Genomic DNA, 25,535 nt, shown 5'->3' on the forward strand with positions numbered 1-25,535 from the left:
TGGCCGGATGACAGCTGCCATAGTCCAGAAGCCGGTCTGTATGGGTGTCCTTTCTATAAACCCCCGTCATCAGTGTGGACCCGCTTCTCGTCACCATGACATCCAGGAATGGCAATTGACCGTTCTCCTCTTTCTCCATCTCGAACTGGATGGCTTCATTCTTTGTATTCAGTCGCTTTCTCCCGTAATAATGGTTCCTGGACTCCAGCTATTTACGAATATATATATATATATATACAAGCCGCGGGCTTCGCCGGGGGCTTGGCTGCGCAAACAGCGGCCTACGGCAGCAGCTTTCCGCGCTCTAATCCCTCGTTTTCCCCTTCGGCCTCGGCCTCGGGGTGGAACCCCAACACGGGATCCCCAGCACGAAGAAGAACGCGAAGAAGAACGCGAGGAAGAAGAACGCGAAGAAGAACGCGAAGAAGAACACGAAGTAGAATGCGAAGAAGAACGCGAAGAAGAACGCGAGGAAGAAGAACGCGAGGAAGAAGAACGTGAAGAAGAAGAACGCGAAGAAGAACGCGAAGAAGAATGCAAAGAAGAATGTGAAGAAAAACGCGAAGAAGAACGCGAAAAAAACGCGTAGAAGAACGCGAGGAAGAAGAAGAAGAAGAAGAAGAAGAAGAAGAAGAAGAAGAAGAAGAAGAAGAAGAAGAAGAAGAAGAAGAAGAAGAAGAAGAAGAAGAACGCGAAGAACGCGAAGAAGAACGCGAAGAAGAACGCGAAGAACGCGAAGAAGAACGCGAAGAACGCGAAGAAGAACGCGAAGAAGAACGCGAAGAAGAAGAAGAAGAAGAAGAAGAAGAAGAAGAAGAAGAAGAAGAAGAAGAAGAAGAAGAAGAAGAAGAAGAATACCACCTGACCCCGACTTACCCAAGCGCTTTTTCAAGAATATTTTTAGGACAAAGTGTCACCGTAATACCACCTGTCCCCGACTTCCACAGCGTTTTTAGAAGAATATTTTTATTTAGACTTATATATATATATATATATATATATATATATATATATATATATATATATACATATATATGTATATATATATATTTATATATATACATATATATATACATATATATATATATATATATATATATATATATATACATATATATGTATGTATGTATGTATGTATGTATGTATATAAATGCATATCTTATAAACATCCTCAAAACAGTATTGAATGGGCTTAGTAGGTTGGAGGACTACCGCCTGTTTCAATAATGAATTCCAAAATCTATGATCTATGGGCGACCGTAAACAAATTTAGATTAGAACAATACATATATGACTAGAACTAAATTAGTTTGTAGCATTTTTCTTTGTCAATGTTATATTTTATCAATCTTTTTTACTTTGTCGATATATGTCGACCGAGATAGATTGTAGTTTGCTAAAACAAAATTATAGAAATCCGCAATAAACTGTCGATTTGCTTCTTGACTCGAACTACACTTCAAGAGTAACTACATTTGTCGCCACCTTATCGTACCGTATCTTTGTATTCAGAAAGGTCCCTGAGGAGGACACTAGGCTTCGTTGTTGCTGTCGACTAACCCAGGTAATAGGCTGTGTTCTCGTATCTTCTCTCAAATGCAAACAGTATGCCACTGATTTTTATGTTGATTTTAAAACAAAAACGATACCATTACTGGGCATATATTAGACTAACATTCACAAATAGTTGTCACTGGATAAAATAAAATGTTTATTTGATTTATTCAAGATACAGCACATCGGTATGATTTCCACAATGTTATTGGATTTTAATAGCAAATGACTAATCTGGCACTGAAATTATAGCATTCAATTGACTTTTAATGGAGGTCATTTTTAGGACGCCATAATCTATTTTTATTAGCTTGTTTCGTTTTATTTCGCCGACTAGCAATGTTGGATGGGTACTCTATGAACATAAATTTCATGCTGTGCACAAAAACTAATTCAAAACTGAAATATAACAAGTGCACATATCGGTGCGTCACATGCTACCGCATTGGATTTATAATACAGTGAAATAGAAACACAGAAAATCATCGTTTTATATATTATTTTTATTTTATTCACATCAAATATTCTGAATACGGAAAGTTTAAATCGCAAAATTGTAGTTCCCAGGGTTACCAACAGTTGCGCATGTGTAATGTTCAAGAGTTTGTAAACATGGAGTAGTGGAAAATATAGGTAAACAAAGCCATTTAATGTTTGTAAAACAACTCTGTCTACCTACACAGTTGTATTTTATTGTGTATGCGATGGTTATATCGATTATCTGTAATGCATAGTTGAGGTATAACGTTCAAAATAAGAGAAAAACCGAGGGACAGAGTGACTGTGTTAAGAAAAGGTAGACCTACACATTAACTTGTTTGGTACCTTTGTCATCACAAATAATATTCGCTGAGTATTGTATATGAATTGAGAGTAATTTAATTCTATAGCACAACCATACTCTACATTGACGGTGTTTTTCCTGTTTAATGACTGTTTTGTGTTATGTAACAGGTAAGCCGCTTTGTAATTTTAAAGGTAGAATCTAAGAATATAAAATATTGTAGAATGTACTTCGTTCTGGTGAAGTACATTAAATTTGTCTTTTCATTGTAAGTTCATGATTTAGTGAAGTTCAGTAATCAGTATGTTAGGTCTATCATTGGTGCAGCTTCGTAAATAGTCAGTAGAGCAATTGATGAACAAAAAAAAAAAAAAAAAAAAAAAACTGAGGCTGATCAGTACCAAAATAACTTTCTAATAGGCTTTATGCAGACCCTAGATTATCACAAGAGTATTGTTACTGCAGCTTAAACAGTATGCTGTAATCAGCTGCTGATGCAAGTTCTGACAGAATCTGGTTCAGTATTATGCCATATTCAAGCAGCCTTCATAGTACCCTTCTTAACTTAATGTGGCACTTTCTGATGCATCAAAAACAAGAAATAGAAATAATCTAACCGGGAAAACTAAAATCTAATTTAACGTAACCCAATAACCTGATATGCTTGAAAGGGCAGAATCCACATGTTCATTGAAATGGGAAACTGTACTAATGCATGGCCTAGCCACCTGAAGCATGGGTTAGCGTATTTCTGCAGGACTAGAAAATAGTCGAACCCTATAGTGTGGCATACTTTTGGTCAGATATGCATTTACTTTATGAGAAAAAAATGTACTTTTTTTTAGAAATGCACACGTATGCGATATAGCATTAGAAAATTAGATATTAATTTTGTAAATTATAATACATGAACATAATATAGTTTTTTTGGTGGAAATCAATTACAGAAAATGCTGCTAAAAACAATACACAGTTGCAGCAACTCCTTGAGATGTCATCTTTTTGATAGATTTACAGGTTGAAGACAGAGACGATGACCTCTAGAATTACAGATACTGCATTACTAAATGCAGGTTTTTTTGTTGACCTACACATCTACCAAAACAAAGATGGCATCTCAAGCAGTCGCAGCAGCTATGTTCATTAGAGTATCTCTTTCAACAACTTTTCTGTCACTGATTTCCTCCAAGAAAAACATATATTACTTTAATGTATTATAATTTACAAAATTAATATCTAATTTTCTAATGCTATATTGTGTAGGCGTGCACTTCTAAATATTTACCGAAAACTATATGCACTATATGCTAATGAACTTTTGATATGTGGAATGTGTTGATTTATGGTTATTTGATGTCGGGGGCTCCTAGGAATGGCAAAGGAGAGAAATAAGGACAACAGAAATGAGGAATAACGGTGTCTGTTTATATGAAAGTGGCAGTTGCCGACAAGTCTGTAGAAATAGACACTATGTGAGGATAGTCTTTATTAGTACGATGTTTTGCTTGTCATAGCTTTAACAAGCAAAACGCTGTACTAATAAAAGTTCCGTCCTCTCGTGAAGTTTATTAAGATAATGGTGTCTCAGCATTCCTTTTATGAGTGGAGATTTATTTTTTTGGACAATTTATAGTTTCACCCAACCATGAAATTTGATATGTGGCTTATGTGTTTCTGGTGAGAAATGTTGTGATATGAACGATGGTGTACATCATTTCCGTCGCAAATGCGTATTTTTGAAGTAATTGAATATTGAAGTTATGCACTTATGTGTACATCTCCCGAATGCATAAGTGTGGGAAATCGGGTTGGAGAAGACTAATAAATGGATTAATGCACGTTGCAAAACAGGTATAAAATGAACAAAAACACTTAAAAGAAAAAAAAAAAAAAACATAAAAATCACATTTTAGGGCCGGAGTCCCTCCTAACACGAGCGGCCATGTTTATTTTCCCCAACGACTCGAAAAATGTCTCGCTAGATCAGCTTACATTTAGCGAAGTCCACTCCAGCCATGCAAGACTTCCTAAACGTAAACTAATGTTACCTCCGTTAGGTTAGGTTAGTTTACGGTTACCAACTCTTGCGCGAGCGGCTTCCCTAAATCTAGCGGTTATAGTCACAAATACTTACAATCATTAGTAAACAAACATGGCGCCATGCGCGGTACCCGCCGAAATGGGATATTTTTGTTTTTTTGTGTGTTTCTTTGGTCTTCATTTTATACCTGTTTTGCAACACGCATTACTCCATTTATTAGTCTTCCCCACCCAAAAACCCCGATTTCTCACACTTATGTGTTCGGGAGATGTATGCATAAGTGCATAATTTCAATACTTAATTACTTCAAAATTACACATTTGCGACTGAAATGATGTACACCATCGTTCATATCACATCATTTCTCACTAGAAACATATAAGCCACATATCAAATTCTATGGTTGGGTGAAACTATAAATTGACTTTTATACCATAGATGACCTGGATGTTGTGGTCTAGCAAGGTAGACACCAAACCTGGCTATTCTCGAAACCAATCATCCTTGAGGGGCTGACACTCTTATCTTCAGACTGAGCCCCACAGCTCTCTCTGTTAACTTGAATTGTATTTATTACACTTTTCCATACATGGAGAGCTGACAACCAGTGTTTGCTCTCCTATTCTTACCACTTTTAAGTAATGACATAGAAATGGTCCCACATTAGTACAACACAGACAGCAGTTCAAAGTTTCTACCTAGGGAGATATGTAGGAGGTTCTGAGGATCATTGCCAGCCACTATGAGGTTGTGGGTTTTCCACCTAGTGAAACTAGAGGTAACACTTGATTGATTGGTTTGTTTCTGATCATAAGGAATGCTGAGTGACTGTAGTCTATAAAGAAGCCACTGAAGTCCAGTAAATATTGACTGATTAAGATTATGTAGTCAATACCCAATTAGGGAGTCTCATAATAAAACTTGTTTTATTTGAAGCTTCCAGATGCATTTGGGCCATGCATTTTCCGCCTGAGTAGTTGGTATGGCTGGGTCACGAATGACTCGGATCCTCGGGCGATGGCTTGGAGTCACAGGATATATGATCCAGTATGGTTGCATCGCACACTGCACACTCGAATTTGTAGCAGATTTTTGTTGTTGTAAGTGTTGTGTTAATAGCTCAGTGTTAAACACTAGTCTTAGAGCACTATGATGAAAGATTTGGAGTGCCTAAAAGGCAGGCCCATAGCCAAGACATGAATTTTTATAGCTCTTGTTTCTTTCATATAGGGGACTAAAGTTTTTTGTAATTTTCTTTTTACATGTATTTCTAGAACATCTTGTACTAACATGTATTGAATTAAGTTTTGTTGTACAAAATATTATACTACAATATATCACTAGGGCTACATGATAGATTTTGTTTTATTGTTTATAAAGTTATTATAATTTTTATATCTTAACAGGAGTTTTCCAACCAGTACCCTAAGGTTTGGGTCTTTTAATGTGCATGGATGTGGTGCAGATTAGAGTAAAAGGGAAGAGATATGCTTGTGAGAAGAAAAATGTATGTATGTGTTAGCTTTGAGTGAAATTAAATTGAAAGGGAGGGGAAGTGTAGTTAGTAGGTTCTCAGGAGTGAAGAGGGGATGAGGGAGAGATGGGGTGGCTATACTAGTAAGTGGAGTGGAAGGAGGTTTCTTCATGATTGATGTGGATGAAGGTGAAGCTATGAAGGGAGATGTGGGTTTTTGTAAGTGCATATGGGCCTGGTAGTGAGAAGAGCGTAGAGGAAAGGGAGGCTTTTTGGGTAGATTTGAATGAGTGCATAGAGGGATTAGGGAGAAATGTCAATGTAGTTGTATTGGGAGACCTAAATGCTAGGGTAAGAAACGAACCAATAGACGGAGTGATTGGGAAGTATGGAGTTCCAGGGAAAAATTGTAGTGGAGAGTTGATGGTGGAGATGTGTCTTGAAAGAAAGTTGATGATAGTAAATATGTTGTTTAGGAAGAAAGTCAAACATAAGTACACATGGGAGAGGGTGGTGGATGGAAGGGTGACAGAGCATTAATGGACTATATAGTGGTGACCAGCAGTATGGTAGGAAGAGTTAAGGATGTACATGTGCTAAGGGAAGAGAGTGGGGGAATGGTGGGAGTGGTTTCTATGCCTTTTTCTTTTTGGATACCTCCCATGTAAAGGGAAAAAAGCCTTTGGTATATGTATGTATGTATATCTTAACACTCCTGGGATTAGGCTAAACCCACTCTTGTATACCCTCCAGTGGCTACTGGCCTTCTAAAAGGGCTCCATGATAAGGATTTAGATTATTTAAATGTGATTTATTTTCACACTTTTTGTTTTCACTTTTTATTTATATAATGCAGCATTTACTTCCATAAAAGGCTCTTTTAAGTATGTTGTACAAAAACAACTTTACCTTAGTAGAGTGACCCCATTTCCCAGTTAGATAAGTTGTCATTCTAACCATGTAAACTGATAGATTCTTGTTTGAGGAAACTCATAATAGATGTAAGCTTATTAAGTCTGTGTCAAAATTCAGACATATCATAATACACACACATTGCCTGAGTCATAGCTTTAGGCTTGTACATTACTGTAGATTTCAGATCCATTATATATCTACCACTAAGTTCATGCAAGTTACCATAGATGAAACACACCCACTGTCTACATTCCCACAAAAGTATTCTGTATCACTGTTCACTCCTGACAACTATAAATCCAGGAAATACCCAGTAATCTCACTGATCGACTAGCCCCTTCCATTAAATGAAATTATTCTATTACTGTACTGGGTCTCACATTTTACATACAAGAAACTGAATGTATGCAGAATAACAGCAAGAACAGGTTTCAGACAACAGAAAAATCTTACAGGCAGCACTTAGAACTACACTAAGTATTCATAGCTTGGTTTGCAATGAATACATAGAAAATCTATGGACAATACAAAATAGAAATTTTAATACAGCACTCCTGCTATGTATGTGATAATATGGATTTCTGCAATGTGATTACTATCCTAAGTTTGGTTGGAAAAATAGGATTGAGTTCCTGTTTGCCTCTGGAATTTACACAAAGCTATACATACATACATATACCAAGGCTTTTTCCCCCTTACAAGGGAGGTAGCCAAAAAGGGAAAGGCATAAAATCATTTCCACCCATTCCATCCCTGAATACACTCCACACCCCTCCACCCTCCCTCTTATCTGAGCACCTCCTGGATGACGGGTCATCCCTGCACCTTGTCCACTGCCCTGGGTCAGAAGCAGTGTCGCAAGACACAGCACATCCACAGCAAGGCCGCTTCATTAAATCGGAGAACCCCCCCCCCTCTCAATCCCCCATTGCATAAAAGGAGAGGACGGGGAGTAATCTTTTTGGGCTGCGTCAAATTTTGCTCACACATACCACCTCATCCGCCACCCCCCCGCCCATTCCACCTCATGCAATCACATCATCCATATACAACCATTCTCCATTCACTCCTGTCTTCTGTCCTCTCCCGTCCTTCCTCAACAGACATTCCCCTCTTTCCCAAAGCCCCCTTCACCCCATCCATCCACCTCATCCTAGGACGTCCCCTCAAGTTCACTCCCTCCACATCTGCCTTCCATACCTCTTTTACTAGTCTTTCTTCACTCATTCTTTCCATGTGTCCAAACCATCCTAATATTCTTTCATCAACCCTATCTCCCAGCTCCTTTTTCACACCGTTCTCCTCACCTCCTCATTTATCACTCTATCTAGCCTAGTAACCCCCATCATACTTCTCAGACACCTCATCTCAAACACATTCAAACTCCTCTCTTCCTCTCTTATGTTTCATGTTTCCACCCCATACAGTGCTGTTGGCACAATCACTCCTTCATACAGTCTCCTCTTAGCATCCAATCCCAAATGTCTATTCCTCATTACACTCTTTAATCCACCAAGACATTTACTCGCTTCTCTCAATCTACATTCTACCTCCACCTTCACTCCACCTTTTTCTGCCACATTTGCACCCAAGTATCTAAAACTATCCACTTCCTCCAGTCGCTCTCCCTTAATGCTCACCTCCAATCTACCGCCACTTTCACCCCTTGTACATCTCATCACCTTACTTTTACCCACATTTATCTTTAGCTTTCTTCTATCACATACTCTCCCAAACTCTGCCACCAACTTCCTCAATCCCTCCTCCAATCCTGCCACAAGCGCAGTGTCGTCCGCAAACAACAGCTAGCTTACCTCCCATTTTTCTCCATTTTCTTTAACCATCTCCAATCCCTTGCATTTACCTCTCACACCACCCCATCCATGTATAAGTTGAACAGCCAGGGCATAACGCATCCTTGACAAAGTCCCACCTTTACCTCGAACCACTCACTCTCTCCATTTCCAATCCTGACACAAGCTCTACTACTCTCATAAAAACTCTTGACAGCTCCCAGAAGCTTTCCTCCTATCCCATATATCTGCATAACCTCCCACAGTGCCTTTCTGTCTACCCTATCATAAGCCTTTTCCAGATCCATAAAAGCCCAAAAAACATCCTTCCCCTTTCCTATAGCTTTCTCACATATCTGTCTTACCACAAAGATCTGATCTACACAACCTCTACCTGTCCTAAATCCACACTGTTCCTCACCAATTACTCCTTCTGTTCCTCTCCTAATCCTCTCAATCAAGATCCTCCCATAAGCGTTCCCAACTACACTTAACAAGCTAATCCCTCTGAAACTACTACATTCACACTTGTCCCCTTTTCCCTTGTAAAGAGGAACTATACAGGCACTCCTCCAGTCCTCCGGTACTATACCCTCTCTCCAGCAAACATTAAATAACCTCACCAACCAGTCCACCATCACTGTACCTCCCTTTTTCAGACATTCTGCATGGCATCCATCCAGACCAGGTGCCTTACCTGCTTTAATCATCTTAACAACTGCCTTCACCTCATCCTTCCTTATTTCTCCTCCATTATCCTCACTCATCACTCTCATTTTCTTTGCATTTCCCACTGCAGCTATCTTTCCCTCCCTATCCTTCACATTAAGCAACTCCCTAAAATATTCTGCCCATCTTCCCCTTACTGCCTTCTCTTCCATCATCATCTCTCCATCTGCACCTTTTACCTTTTCTTCTCTACTTGATTTGCCTCCTCTTCCTCTCTTAATTTCTTTCCAAAACATATTTTTATTACTTTCAAAATTTTTATTACTTTCAAAATTTTCTGTCATACTCTTACCCCATTTCACATCTGCTCTCCTCTTTGCAACCTTTACCTTTTTCTTTACTTCTCTTTTCTTTTCTTTGTACCTCTTGTATAACTCCCTCGTCCTATTTTGTAACCAATCTGTGAAAGCTCGCTTCTTCTCTTCTACAACCTTCTTTGTTTCCTCATCCCACCATTCACTACCCTTTCTTCTATTTCCCCCTGTCCTTGTTCCACACACCATCCTTGCACACTTTATGACTCCCTCCTTGAACCATCCCCATTCCTCCTCCACACCCAGCTCTACTCTATCCTTTACTCCCTCCCACTCCTCCTTCAGCTTCTTTCCATACTCCTTCTCCTTTTCCTTTTCATTCAAGGAGTTCACTCTAAGAACCTCCCTACATTTTGTCCCTTTCCTCCTCCATCTATCCTCCAATCTCAACTTACCTTCCACCAAAAAATGATCTGATATTCCCCCACCCTTTCCCCTTAGCACATGTACATCCTTAACTCTTCCTATCATAATCCTATTTACCACTACATAATCCATTAGCGCTCTATCTACCACCCTTCCCTCCACCACCCTCTCCCATGTGTACTTATGCTTGACTTTCTTCCGAAACACTGTATTTGCTATCATCAACTCTCTAGACACATTTCCACCATCAACTCTCCACTACGATTCTTTCCTGGAACTCCACATTTCCCAACCACTCCATCGATTGGACCATTTCCTACCCTAGCCTTAAGGTCTCCCAGTACTATTACATTGACATTTCTTCCTAAATCCTCTATGCACTCATTTAAATCTCTCCAAAAGGCCTCCCTTTCTTCTACACTCTTCTCACTGCCAGGCCTATATGCACTTACAAAGACCCACATCTCCTTCCCCAGTTTCACCTTCATCCACATTATCCTTGAGGAAACCTCCTTCCACTCCACTACCCGTTTACCTATTTCTTCACTTACTAGAATAGCCACCCCTTCCCTCCCTCGCCCTCTCTTCACTCCTGATAACCTCCCACTTACACTCCCAAACTTACACTCACCCTTCCCTTTCAACTTAGTTTCACTCAAGCCAACACATCCATCTTTCTTCTCACAAACATACTACCTATCTCTTCCCTTTTACTCTCATCTGTACCACATCCACGCACGTTAAAAGACCCAAACCTTAGGGTGCTGGTCTGAGAACTTCCAGACTCTCTTATGCCTTCTCTTTTTTGTTTAGGAATGTCCCCTGTGGGGCTACAAGGAGAAGAATGCCTAGTCCCAATCCCCGTCCCTTTCTTCTCGCCTCTTACGATCCAAGTGGGAATACTTGGTGGCAGTATTCTTTTCCCCCATCACAGAAAAAGAATACTCAGAGAAATAGTACAGGACAGCAACAAGGGGTTGGGGGACAGCATAACGGAGGGACAGTCGTAGTATAAAAGTGTCGTCATTTCTCTATGAACAGAGTTTTCCTCTATCATAGACAAAATGATGTGTGGCTCTGGTCCGTAGGGGTGCCCCATATAGACCCTAAAGTATCGACTGCATGCTACTTTGCCACAATAACAAGCAGCCAGTACCCCAAAGCTATACATACAATAATCGTAAATCAATGCTGTTGAGTTGTGTTAATGCAACCACATTTATCTGAAATGAATCTGTGTAGCCTAAAAGATGCAGACACTGAGAGATTCAGTTGGCTTTGTAGGTGCATATTTTGATGTATAGCTGCATTGTATATTTTTTGACATGTTCCAAATTACTCTGTTGCAGTGTAAAGGTCCCTCTATGGAGCCCACCATTTATTCCGAGGATGTCATCCTGACGGAACACATCACCCCACGCCTGAACCGCATCAGGCGAGGCGACATCATTATTGCCAGGTCACCCTCTAATCCTCGGCAGCACATCTGCAAACGGGTCACAGGCTTGGAAGGAGACAAGGTCAAAAATGGATTTGCCACATACATTGTAAGATGTTACTCATTCTACTAGGTTTTGAACAACATTTTTATTCTACCCCAATCAATAAGTGCCTATAATTTCCATTTTGTGCATTTTGTATCTTGTCATGATATTCATCTTCTGTGAGGGAGTAATTGGTGAGGAACAGTGTGGTTTTAGGACAGGTATGGGATGTGTAGATCAGATTTTTGTGGTAAGACAGATATGTGAGAAAGCTATAGGAAAAGGTAAGGATGTTTTTTTGGGCTTTTATGGATCTGGAAAAGGCTTACGACAGGGTAGACAGGAAGGTACTATGGGAGGTACTGCAGATATATGGGATAGGAGGAAAGCTGTTAAGGGCAGTCAAGAGTTTTTATGAGAGTAGTAGAGCTTGCGTTAGGATTAGAAATGGAGACAGTGAATGCTTTGAGGTAAAGGTGGGACTTTGTCAGGGGTGTGTTATGTCGCCCTGGCTGTTCAATCTTTACATGGATGGGGGTGGTGCGAGAGGTGAATGCAAGGGTAGTGGGTCAGGGGTAAGAGATGATTAAAGAATATGGAGAAAAGTGGGAGGTGAGCCAGCTGTTGTTTGCTAATGAAACTGTGCTTGTAGCAGGATCAGAGGAGGGATTGAGGAAGTTGGTGACAGAGTTTGAGAAGGTGTGTGAAAGAAGGAAGCTGAAGATAAATGTGGGTAAAAGTAAGGTGATGAGATGTACAAGGGGAGAGAGTGACAGTAGGCTGGAAGTGAGCATTAAGGGTGAGAAACTGGAGGAAGAGGGATAGTTTCAGATACTTGAGTGCAAATGTGACAGGAAAGGGAGGAGTGGGGGTGGAGGTAGAATGTAGATTGAGAGAAGCGAGTAAATGCCTTGGTGGATTAAAGAGTGTAATGAGAAATAGACATCTGGGAATGGATACTAAGAGGAGGTTATATGATTGTGCCAACAGCAATGTATGGGGCAGAAACATGGAACATGAGATAGGAAGAGAGAAGGAGTTTGAATGTGAGATGAAATATCTGAGAAGTATGATAGGGGTTACTAGGCTGGATAGAGTGAGAAATGAGGAGGTGAGGAGGAGAACAGGGGTGGAAAGGGAACTGGGAGATAGGGTTGATGAAAGAGTATTAGGATGGTTTAGACACATGGAAAGAATGAGTGAAGAAAGATTAGTAAAAGAAGTGTGGAAGGCGGAGGTGGAAGGAGTAAATATGAGGGGGTGTCCTAGGATGAGATGGATGGATGGGGTGAAAGGGGCTTTACAAAAGATAGGAATGTCTGTAGAGGAAGGATGGGAGAGGACAGAAGATAAGGGTGAATGGAGAAGGGTTGTGTATAGATGAGGCTGTGATGCATGAGGGTGAGTGGGTGGGAGATGGGGGGTGAGGAAGTTTGTATGAGAAAAAATTTGACACAGCCCGAAGGGATTTCTCCCTGTCTTCTCCTTTCCTGCATGAGGGGACGGAGAGGGGGAGTTGCCAAATTTATGAAGCTGCCTTGCTGTGGATGTGCTGTGTCTTGCAACACTGCTTCTGACCCAGGGCAGTGGACAGGATTCAGGGATGACCCGTCATCCAGGAGGTGCCAAGATAGGAGGGAGGGTGGAGGGGAGTGGAACATGTGGGAAATGAAATGGGTGGGAGTGATTTCTATGCCTTTTTCTTATTGGCTACCCCCCATGTAAGGGGGAAAAGCCTTTAGTATATGTATGTATGTCTACTTCATCTTGTACATCCCTAGGCTTTCATCCTATCATTGATTGTAAGATGTAAACATGTAACTTGTATTTTGAACACTTTGACCAAAGATTTCTTGAATAGAATAATTTTATGGCAGCCAGAGTAAAATTATCAATCATTTCTCTCTCTTACACTTCTTTTTATGTTTTGGAAAAAAATTAAGAGAGGAAGAGGAGGCGAATCAAGTAGAGAAGAAAAGGTAAAAGGTGCAGATGGAGAGATGATAATGAAAGAGAAGGCAGTAAGGGGAAGATTGGCAGAATATTTTAGGGAGTTGCTAAATGTGAAGGAGGATAGGGAGGGAAAGATACTTGCAGTGGGAAGTGCTAAAAAAATGACCGTGATGAGTGAGGATAATGGAATAGAAATAAGGAAGGATGAAGTGAAGGCAGTTGTTAGGATGATGAAAGCAGGTAAGGCACCTGGACTGGATGGATGCCATGCAGAATGTCTAAAAAAGGAGGTACAGTGATGGTGGACTGGCTGGTGAGGTTATTTAATGTTTGCTGGAGAGAGGGTAGAGTGTCGGAGGACTGGAGGAGTGCCTGTATAGTTCCACTTTACAATGTAAAGGGGGACAAGTGTGAGTGTAGTAGTTTCAGAGGGATCATCTTGTTAAGTATAGTTGGGAACGCTTATGGGAGGATCTTGATTGAGAGGATTAGGAGAGGAACAGAAGGAGTAATTGGTGAGGAACAGTGTGGATTTAGGACGTGTACAGGTTGTGTAGATCAGATTTTTGTGGTAAGACAGATATGTGAGAGAAAGCTATATGAAAGGGTAAGGATATTTTTTGGGCTTTTATGGATCTGGAAAAGGCTTATGACATTGTAGACAGGAAGGCACTGTGGGAGGTTATGCAGATATATGGGATAGGAGGAAAGCTTCTGGGAGCTGTCAAGAGTTTTTACGAGAGTAGTAGAGCATGTGTCAGGATTAGAAATGGAAAGAGTGAGTGGTTCGAGGTAAAGGTGGGACTTAGTCAAGGATGCATTATGTCTCCCTGGCTGTTCAATTTATACATGGATGGGGTGGTGCGAGAGGTAAATGCAAGGGTGGTGGGTCAGGGGTTGGAGATGGTTAAAGTAAAAATGGAGAAAAGTGGGAGGTGAGCCAGCTGTTGTTTGCAGACGACACTGCACTTGTGGCAGGAATGGAGGAGGGATTGAGGAAGTTGGTGACAGAGTTCGGGAGAGTGTGTGAAAGAAGAAAGCTGAAGATAAATGTGGGTAAAATTAAGGTGATGAGATGTACAAGGGTATACCAAGGCTTTTTCCCCCTTACAAGGGAGGTAGCCAAAAAAGAAAAGGCATAAAATCATTTCCACCCATTCCGTCCCTGAATACACTCCACACCCCTCCACCCTCCCTCTTATATTAGCACCTCCTGGATGAAGGGTCATCCCTGCACCCTGTCCACTGCCCTGGGTCAGAATCAGTGTCACAAGACACAGCACATCCACAGCAAGGCCACTTCATTAAATTGGCGACCCCCCCTCTCTGTCCCCCCATTGCATAAAAGGAGAAGTCGGAGAGAAATCCCTTCGGGCTGTCAAATTTTGCTCACACATACTACCTTACCCCCCATCCCCCCGCCCATTCCACCTCATGCAATCCCAACATCATCCATATGCAACCATTCTCCATTCACCCGCCTTCTATCCTCTCCCATCCTTCCTCAACAGACATTCCCCTCTTCCCCAAAGCCCCCTTCACCCCATCCATCCACCTCATCCTAGGACGTCCCCTCAAGTTCACTCCCTCCACATCTGCCTTCCATACCTCTTTTACTAGTCTTTCTTCACTCATTCTTTCCATGTGTCCAAACCATCCTAATATTCTTTCATCAACCCTCTCTCCCAGCTCCTTTTCCACCCCTGCTGTCCTCCTCACCTCCTTATTTCTCACTCTATCTAGCCTAGTAACCCCCATCATACTTCTCAGACACCTCATCTCAAACACATTCAAACTCCTTCTCTCTTCTTCTCTTATGTTCCATGTTTCTGCCCCATACAGTGCTGTTGGCACAATCACTCCTTCATACAGTCTTCGCTTAGCATCCATTCCCAAATGTCTATTCCTCATTACACTCTTTAATTCACCAAGGCATTTACTTGCTTCTCTCAATCTACATTCTACCTCCACCTTCACTCCACCTTTTCCTGCCATATTTGCACCCAAGGATCTAAAACTATCCATTTCCTCCAGTCACTCTCCCTTAATGCTCACTTCCAGTCTACCGCCAATTTCACCCCTTGTACATCTCATCACCTTACTTTTACCCACATTAAGCTTTCTTCTATCACATACTCTCCCAAACTTTGCCACAAACTTCCTCAAGGGATATGTATATGTATATGTATATATATGTATATATATAATATATGTATGTATATATATATATAATATATGTATGTATATATATATATATATATATAATATATAAGTATGTATATATATATAATATATGTATGTATATATATATTATATGTATGTATATATATATATATATGTGTGTGTGTATATATAAATGTATATATATATATATACATGTATGTATATATATATATATTATATATATATATGTGTGTATATATATATGTGTGTGTATATATATATATGTGTATATATATATATATATATATATATATATATATATATATATATGCGTATATATATATATATATATTATATATATATATATATATATACAGTGCTTGACAAAAGTTCGCGGCGCCTTACCGAATCTAAACAAAAATGTACAAAAATGTAATTAATCATTATATTTATTGGATTTTTACTTGCCTAATACTTGGTTGGGAGTCCTTTGCGCTTTAACACAGCCTCAAGACGACGTGGAAGTGAAGCAGCTAGGTTGTGGAGGGTTGTAGGCTCCAAATTATCCCAAATTTCCTGAATGGCTGCCTCGAGCTTGGGTATAGAGCTGACGTCTTTGCCTTGTAACCTCTTCTTTATAATTTGCCACAAATTTTCAATTGGGTTCAAATCAGGGCTATTACCTGGCCAGTCCTTTTTAAAGTTCACTTCACAGTCGTTGAGCCAAGTAGTGATGGCAGTGGCAGGGGGCACCGTCCTGCTGAAAAACTGTGGCACCTGTTTTTTCAAATGATTCAGGTAAATTTTCACACAGAAGCTCCAAGTACACGTTTTGGTTCACTTTTAAGTTCTTGGGTAACACTACTAATGACCCCAAGCCCTTGCCGCTGAAACAGCCCCACACCATTAAAGTATCAGGGAATTTGACAGTACCCTTGACGTACCGAGGGTCAAGCGGGTCACTTCCATGTCGCCGGTACACCTTTGCACCACAGTTACAGGTGACACTGAAGGTGGCCTCGTCAGACCACAAAACGTCAAGCCAGTCGTCCTCAGTCCAGTGAGAGTATTTCTTGGCAAATTCAATCCTTCTGGCTTTCTGCTTCTTGGTGACAAGTGGCTTAGCAACAGGCTGGTGACTCACGTACCCAAGCTCATGCACCCTTCATGACACTGTCCTCACAGACACCTCACCAAACACCTCAGGGTTATATATATATATGATATGTATATGGATACATATATATGTATATGGATACATATATATGTATATGGATATATATATATATGTATATGGATATATATATATGTGTATATATATATATATATATATATAAATTATATATATGTATATGGATATATATATGTATATGGATATATATATGTATATGGATATATATATATGTATATGGATATATATATATGTATATGGATATATATATATGTATATGGATATATATATATGTATATATAAATGGATATGGATATATATATATGTATATATAAATGGATATGGATATATATATGTATATGGATATGGATATGTATATGGATATATATACAGGGTGTTCCAAAAAATTTGACGTCATTTCGCAGGCCAATAATTTTGGCAATTTTCGTTGAAACGACCTCAAATTTTCACAGCTTGCATAGAAACAGTTCAAGATTTTATGTTTAATGTTTGACATTTATCTCTTTTCAGGTTGAGAAATGCCGTTCACTTCAAAAGAAAAGTCATTTTGCGTGTTGGAATATGCTCAAACACAGTCACCCAAGACCGTGCAGCGTGCCTTCTTTGCAAAATTTGCCAAAAATGCACCAACTAGTAAACAAATTTGGACCTGGCACCAAAAATTTAAAGAGGAAGGCTGCTTATGCAGGGCTAAAGGATCTGGACGGCCATCAACATCGGAAGAGAAGGTCGAGAAAGTTCGTGAAACATTCCTGCGAAGTCCCCGGAAGTCTGTAAGAAGAGCAAGTGTGAAAACCCAGATTCCTCGAACAACAGTTTGACGCGTTCTGAGGAAACGATTGCAAATGAAACCCTACAGGCTGCAGCTCCTTCAGGCTTTAAAGGAAGATGACAAGCGAAAACGTAAAGAATTCTGCTATGATATGCTAGAGAAACTTGAAGAAGACGAGTTCGATGAGCGTCTAATTTTTAGTGATGAAGCCACGTTTCATACGAATGGCAAAGTCAATAAGCATAATGTTCGCATTTGGGGCGAAGAAAATCCCCATGCCACAATTGAGCACGAGAGGGACTCACCAAAAGTGAATGTGTTCTGCGCCATCTCCAAGAATCAAATTCATGGACCGTTTTTCTTTGAAGGAAATGTGAACGGGGATGTTTATCTGCAAATGCTTCAGAACTGGCTATTTGATCAGCTCATTGAAAATGAACATGAAAGCTTCATTTTTCAACAGGACGGGGCTCCACCTCACTGGAAGCTCACTGTACGGGCCTATCTCAATGAGAATCTGCCAGAGAGATGGATCGGGCATGGTGGTGAGGAAGACAATTTGCTGCTGAAATGGCCACCACGATCACCTGACCTGACACCGTGTGATTTTTTCCTCTGGGGATATGTGAAAGGACTCGTCTATGTCCCCCCTCTTCCTGCTAACGTTGAAGAACTCAAGCAGAGAATCACTGCCGCACTGGAGAATGTTACCAAAGACATGCTGCAGCGTGTTTGGCACGAGTTTGAGTACCGACTTGACGTGTGCAGAGTCACAGGCGGCGCTCATATTGAACATTTGTGAAATCGGTCATAGAATCTACAAATCTTTGTTTTTTTCTTTGAAATGTCAACCAATAAAACTTATGATGTTCAACATAAAGTTTGTGCAGTTTCATTGAGATGCACTGAGTAGTTTCCTAGATATTGGCATTTAAAATGACGTCAAATTTTTTGGAACACCCTGTATATGTATATGGATATATATATATGTATATGGATATATATATATATGTATATATATATATATATGTATATATATATATATGTATATATATATATGTATATATATATATATGTATATATGCATTGTTAAAGTCAACAGCTGAGATAGCATTATTCTGTTTATAGAATATCTTTTCTATGTTACGCACCAATGTGCGGTCGTCTGGATGCAGATTTCTGAGTAGAGTACTGAAGTCCATTGTGTTTACTCTACTCATAAATCTGCATCCAGACAACCGCACATTGGTGCGTAACATAGAAAAGATATTCTATAAACAAGAATAATGCTATCTCAGCTGTTGACTTTAACAACGCCTGCATTATTAATGGCCTACTTCCAATATATATATATATATATATATATATATATATATATATATATATATATATATATATATATATATATATATATATACTGTATACACACTATGCGAGAGTTTACACCTTGACGTGGTGGATAGGCTTGAGAATCTTAATGAATACAAAAGCTATGTTTATAGAGAGACAATCTCTGCAGGGTCACCCATATCGAACATGTTTTGTAAGAAAGATCAGACAAAGAGCAGCTCACACGCACAGTCGCAGGACTCACTGCTAACTGGCACATCTCTGATGGCGAACAGGGAAACTCCTCATGGATATATGGAGTACCGTCATAATGATGGTGTGGACCTTGGCACCCTATGGATCTAGGGCTTCACCGAATATAATGAATAAGGTGACACCAGAGAAATATCTCACCAGAAACCAGTTGGCACAGAGGTGAGATTACTGCCAACCCCCCTTCATAGCCAATATGAACAGCACAACCTAAACAAAACCAGGCGTTCCTGTTGGATCATCATCTCCTAAGGATCCAACCGCATTGTCTCATGTGCTTACGGGCAGTGTGCACCAAATATGAGTAAGCACTGTCCAAGCAGATCCAAGTCTTGGACATTAAACAACATGAAGAAAATGAAGATCAATACTTACAACGTAAGAAGTCTCTCAGAAGATCACAGGCTGGAGAGTTTAATGGAAGAACTAGACAACAACAAGTGGGACATCGTAGGACTGAGCGAAGTCCAAAGAGTGAAAGAAAAGCTGATACAACTACAAGATGGTCACCACCTGTTCTATTATAGAGGTAAGGACAAAGAAAGATCTAGTGGAGTAGGATTCTTGATAAACTGAGAGGTTGCTGGTAACGTAGTAAAATTCAGGAGTTTGTCAGACAGGGTAGCTTGGATTGTGATTAGGCTGTGTAAAAGGTACTCTCTGAAAATAGTTCAGGTTTATGCACCAACTTCACAGAGCTCAGACAATGAAATTGAGTCATTGTATGATGATTTAAGTCAGGAAATGAATCGAGAAAAAAGTAAGTACACATTGGTATTAGGCGACTTTAATGCTAAAGTGGGGAAGAAGATGGGCGAGATGTGCATTACTAAGTATGGAGTAGGTGAAAGAAATGACAGGCAAGATGTTAGTAAATTTTGCAGAGAACTACGACATGAGGATAATGAACACTTTCAAAAGTGTGTAGGTCGTAAATGGACGTGGAGAAGTCCAAATGGAACAACAAAGAACGAAATATACTTCATATTAGGACATGAGAGCAAAATTGTTAACAATGTTACAGTGATGAATAAAGTCAATATAGGTAGTGACCATAGAATGGTAGGTTGCACAGCTAAATTCATTTTCAGAGCCGAGAGAAATAAACTAATTTTAAGAAAGAAAATAAGCCTTGCAAAGGTTAAGGATAATAATAAGAAATTTCAATTAGAAATTAAAGATAGATTCGAAGCTCTAAGAACTAATGAGGAAACTGTGGAAGATATTAATTTGAATTTAGTGAATATCATTAGAGAATCGGCAGAGAAAGTAGGAAGTACAAAAAACATTAGAGAAAACAAAAACTCCCAAGCTGCAAATTACCTAATTAAAAGAAGGACCATGCAGATTAAAAGCAGGAGAGACAAAATAGAAAGAGTAGAACTAAACAAGCTTATCAACAAAAAGCAGAGATTAGAGAAAAGAAAGAGAAACATGGATGAAATAGAGGAAACTATTCGGAAGGGTAAAAGTATTAAAGTGACTGAGTGCAAACATGCTTTAGGAAGACAGCAAATGATATGTTTGAAAGATAGAAATGGAGAAATAATTAAATGTAGAGACAAAATTGTAAAAAGAGTAGAAGAATTTTACCAAGAGCTTTTCTCGTCGAAGACCATAGTTGAATCAGTAAATTCATGTGTAGACGTTAGTAGTGTACCAAAGAATACAAAGGAAGTAGAATTTGCTCTAAAAACTATGAAACGAGGAAAAGTACCTGGGGAAGATGGTATATCGATAGATCTGTTGAAAGATGCAGGGAAATTAGTTCATATTAAATTAGCTGAGTTGTACACCCAGTGCTTACATCAAGAAAGCATTCCTGATGCGTGGTGCAATGCTATAGTGATTTTGCTTCATAAAAAAGGAGACCAGAAGGACCTTAGTAACTATCGACTCATTAGCTTGCTATCAAATGTATATAAAGTATTCTCCAAGATCCTTACAAATAGACTAAGTCAAGCTTTAGATGGAGACCAACCGAAAGAACAGGCAGGCTTTAGGAGCAGATATTCGACCCTAGACCTTTTGCAGGTGATAAACCAACTAATCGAGAAAACGACAGAATACAATATACCTCTGTGTTTAGCTTTTGTAGATTATGAGAAGGCCTTTGACTCAGTAGAACAAATAGCAATACTAAACTCGCTACGCAAACAGGGTACAAACGAACAGATCATAAGAGTTTTATAAAAGATTTATGCCAAAGGTACCGCAATAATTCAACTACATAAAGTTACAGAAAAGATCAAATATTAGGGTGCGTCTTCCAAGATGCAGTGTCTTGCAAGCCGTAAAATACGGTATATATATATATATATATATAAATAAGTTTTTTAATGCAAACTGATTGGAACACTCATTTACCTTCCAGGTACCCCGTGGTCATGTTTGGTTAGAAGGTGACAACACCAGGAACTCCACTGATTCTCGTGCATTTGGTGCTGTTCCCTCAGGACTCATCCGAGGGAGGGCTGTCTGCCGTGTCTGGCCCTTGTCTGAACTGGCTCTCCTAACCACATCACATAAATGGGAAATTGAAAGGTGACAGAGGGAAGAGGAGGGCTTTGCGAAGGGGAAGGAGATGACACCCTGAGACAATTTTTTTCAATCATCTTCGCCCAAAGACGACAACTTCATCTTGAAACTGTTTCTGCACTCATCACCCTAAGACAACATCATAGCTTCCATCAGTGGTCCTCAACTTCTTTTTAGGGTATTTATACTTTTGGAGTTCCACAAAATGTACCACCTTTTCAGGTGAAGTCCGTTTTAGAACCTGAGGTTACTTGATACCAACAGAAAATTCCTGAAATGTGCCTGCTGATAATTTTCAGTTAGTGGACTCCATGAGAGCATTGTGTGAATGTTTAGAAGAGGGTATGGACCTTTTGGTTGAGAACCACTGAGTCCTTTGGCATTGTCAGCATGAAATGTTACTTTGTCGAGGGCTCCAAGGGGCGTCACAGTAAGAAATCCCCTGAGAGAGGGGGCATGTGTCCTGTATTCAGATTATCTACCTATGTTCATCATATATATATATATATATATATATATATTTAAATATGTACATTATATAATTTAGCTGAAGCTTTAGTGTTTATAGATTTGTTTAAGATATTTATGTTTGAATATTAATTTGCCTTTTTCAGGAATAAAGAGGTGTTTACAAGTAGGAGCTTCTGATGTTAATGAAGCTTCCCAGGTATCCTACACATCTAAGTCTATGACATCAATTATGCCTTTGAATTTAGAGGGAAATTGAAAAAAGAAATAACTTCTACATGTAGAAGTGAGATGACATTTTATTTAATCACTATAGGTTATTCAGCATTTCTTCCTGTATGACTTTTAAATTTTTGTGAGAGGACAAAAATATATTTTTGTTGGGGGTTCATCTAACTACAAATATCTGTCATTATAAAAACTGGTGTGATATATGAAAAGTGTGATACGTTTTTATTGAAAAAAAATAATAAAGCGTTATGGTCTCTCTTGAGTTGATAGAACAACTTTGGTTTCATTATCTTGAAGAAATTGGAAGAATTGTGAACTTGATATTATCTGGAAGGAACTGAAAATATTGTATACTATTGGATTGAAGTTGCTCAAATAATATTTTAATTTCTTGTATCAATCAGTCCATTTCCCCAGGGGTCTCATGCAGATTTTGTAGCCCTTAGGAAGGGGCTATGGTCACAGTCAGCCGATAAGTCAGTCGGAAAAGAGATTCTGTTGTTGTTGGGATAGGGTGAGAATAGGGCAGTGTAGAATTAGGTGCTCAGTATATTCTGTATGGTGGTTGCATCAGGGACAGTTGAAAGTCCCTAGTCAGGCCAGTTTTGTGTTGATGTTTTAGTGCTGGGCAGTGACCTGAAAGCAGTTGTGACAGTGTGGTTCTGTCATAGGAGTGATTACTTCATTGGGTTGATGTCTGGGAGAGCCTGGTGCAGTTTAGAATTTGAAGTTTTATTGTGGAGTGTTTTTGTGATCTGAATGTGTATGTATTTTGTATGGATGTATTGTGGTGTGCTTCAGTACAATACTTATCAATGAAGTTGTTCTTAAAATGCCACATACTGAAGTATATTTTATCAGGATTTTACAAGAGTTGCTGTTTGAATTGTAAACACATTACATACTTGTATGTGCATATACATTGAAACAAACACGTATGTCTTCCTGAACATGCACCATTGATGACATTTGACCCTTCTGCATAACAATTCTTGGTAGCACAGATACGTACAGCCAAAATTGACCAATTTTACCACTACAGCTACAAAAGTTCAGATACCCATTTCAGATCAAACAACAAAGATTGCCAAATGCCATAAGCCAGTCTTTAGGCCTGTAGTAGGTTTGTATGGGTAAATGGTGTCTACCCAGTATTTGTACATACCACTTGAATTGTGGGCATGTTCAGATTTGTATGTGCATATATATTTAAGCAAATTACTTTTGTAAATAAAGATGTCTGTTTATATGCCTTTTCCACCAAGATAATTTCAGCTATTTTGGGGTTCAAGAGGAATGATATTTGAAGGAGGAAAGAATTGCAGATAATTTTCTCGATATGTCTTCCTGCATTTTTCACTGTAACTCGAGTGCAGGAGGTTTCCTTAAAATGGATAAAATTGTTTTGTGGCAGCTGAAATAGATAAAATGCGTGAGGTAACTCAGCAAAAATTGAAGCAAGTTCCATGACTGAATGAAATCTGGCAGCATCTGCTGTAACTAGAACAAATGCAAAGTGACCATCATGACAAACTGTTCAGGAGTGTGTTACCATTGTGTTCCAAGCTCTTTGTAAACAAAAAAACATGCAGATGTAAACTGAATTATTCTTTTATGGCTCGGCAATAATGCACATGTTTTGTAGATGATAGGCTATGTTAAATAAAATTTGCTTCAGTGAAATTTTTTTTTTTCATTTAACCAGTTCATGAAGAAAGCTTGTGTGATAGATTTGTAAAATGTGTTGAAATAGTTTACAAATGTAAATATTGCAAATATAAAAGAGGGATAATGATGATTCTCATGCATCAACAGTGTGATGGGGAACACGGATGACCCTTTGTCCATGAGGTGCTAAGAAGAAAAGGGTGATGAATGGGTGTATTGCCTTCACTTGGCCACCCTTCTTGTAAAGGGGGAAAAGGCCAAAATTACCCCCCCAAAAAATACTAAAGGGTTAACCTACAGATTTTGACAAAAAACATCAGGTTAGCTGATTATGCCCAAGCTTGCTGTAAGAGGGAGAGTTGTACAAAGGGCACTGTGAGGAACCTGGACTGAAAGGCATGTGTGTGGGGCCCAGCCAAATTTGAACCTGTGGGTGGATTTTTGCATTTCTGCCTCTGGCACTCACACCTTTGGCCTGAAAGGTGTTCAAGTGAAATCTGCAGGAGGCCTTATGAACCTAGACCTGTGGGTGAGATGGTCGCCAAATCAGTAATTGGCCTAAATTACAAAAAGAAAAAGAAAAAAAGAAAATAAAGGACCTACAGATTTTGACCAAAATTTCAAGTCGACTGATTATGCCCAAACTTGCTCCAGAGTCATGCACAGGACACTGTGAGGAACCTGGACACAAAGTAGTGTGCATGGGGCCCAGCCAAATTTGAGTATCTGGGTGGATTTTTGCCTTTCTGGCTGTGGTGACCACGCCTTTGACCCGAGTGGTGGCCAATTGAAATCTGCAAGAGGCCTTGTGGTCCTAGACCTGTGGATGAGATGGTGGGCAAAATGACATAAAAAACTTAAAGGGGACCTACAGATTTTGACCAAAATCATCAGGTCAGCCTATTTTGACCAAACTTGCCCTAGAGAGAGCCATGCACAGGCCACTGTGAGGTACATGTGAGAAACTTGGATGCAAAGGTGTGTGCGTGGGGCCCAGCCAAATTTGAGGCTGTGGGTGGAGCTTTGCCTTTCTGCCTCTGGTGTCCACACCTTTGGCCCGAGGGATGGCCGTGAAATCTACAGGAGGCATTATGGTCCTAGAACCTGTGATTAAGATGGTGGCCAAATCAAAGGAAGTGGCCAGAATTACAAAAAAAAAAAAATACAGATTTTGTCCAAATTTGTCAGGTCAGCCAATTTGGTCCAAATTTGCCCCAATGGGAGAGTCTTGTACAGCACACTATGAGGTACACATGAAGAACCTGAACCCAAAGCATGTGTGTGTGGAGCCCAGCCAAATTTGAGACTGGGAGGACTTTTGCCTTTCTGCCTCTGGCGCCCACACCTTTGGTCTGAGGGGTGGTTAAGTGAAATCTGCAGGAGGCTTTGTGGCCCTAGACCTGTGGGTGAGATGATGGTCAAATCAGAGCAAGTGGCCAAAATGACACCAAAAAACCTAAAGGGCTACAGATTTTGACCAAGATCATCAGGTTG

General features: G+C 39.6%; 2 protein-coding genes across 2 annotated transcripts in view; both read left to right on the plus strand.

Moving 5' to 3' along the window:
- The window catches only part of LOC143026373 (uncharacterized), a 202,633-nt gene that overhangs the window by 169,596 nt on the left and 7,502 nt on the right, over positions 1 to 25,535 (plus strand). The gene's annotated exons all lie outside the window — the stretch shown is intronic.
- Positions 1,448 to 23,623, plus strand: LOC143026370 (mitochondrial inner membrane protease subunit 1-like). The gene is made up of 3 exons (XM_076186637.1): positions 1,448 to 1,564; positions 11,320 to 11,517; positions 21,511 to 23,623. The coding sequence occupies exons 2-3, from the start codon at positions 11,335 to 11,337 to the stop codon at positions 21,682 to 21,684; spliced, it is 357 nt and encodes a 118-aa protein (XP_076042752.1). The 5' UTR covers positions 1,448 to 1,564; positions 11,320 to 11,334; the 3' UTR covers positions 21,685 to 23,623.

Source organism: Oratosquilla oratoria, chromosome 6 (genome assembly GCF_046742065.1).
Source record: "Oratosquilla oratoria isolate Oo_2021 chromosome 6, ASM4674206v1, whole genome shotgun sequence".
NCBI lineage: Eukaryota > Metazoa > Arthropoda > Malacostraca > Stomatopoda > Squillidae > Oratosquilla > Oratosquilla oratoria.

Bases quoted from the DNA above. Each gene is read 5' to 3' on its own strand.
- LOC143026370 (XM_076186637.1), top strand. From the start codon at position 11,335: ATGGAGCCCACCATTTATTCCGAGGATGTCATCCTGACGGAACACATC. The intron at 11,518-21,510 runs GTAAGATGTTAC...TTTACCTTCCAG, and splicing joins ATGGATTTGCCACATACATT to GTACCCCGTGGTCATGTTTG.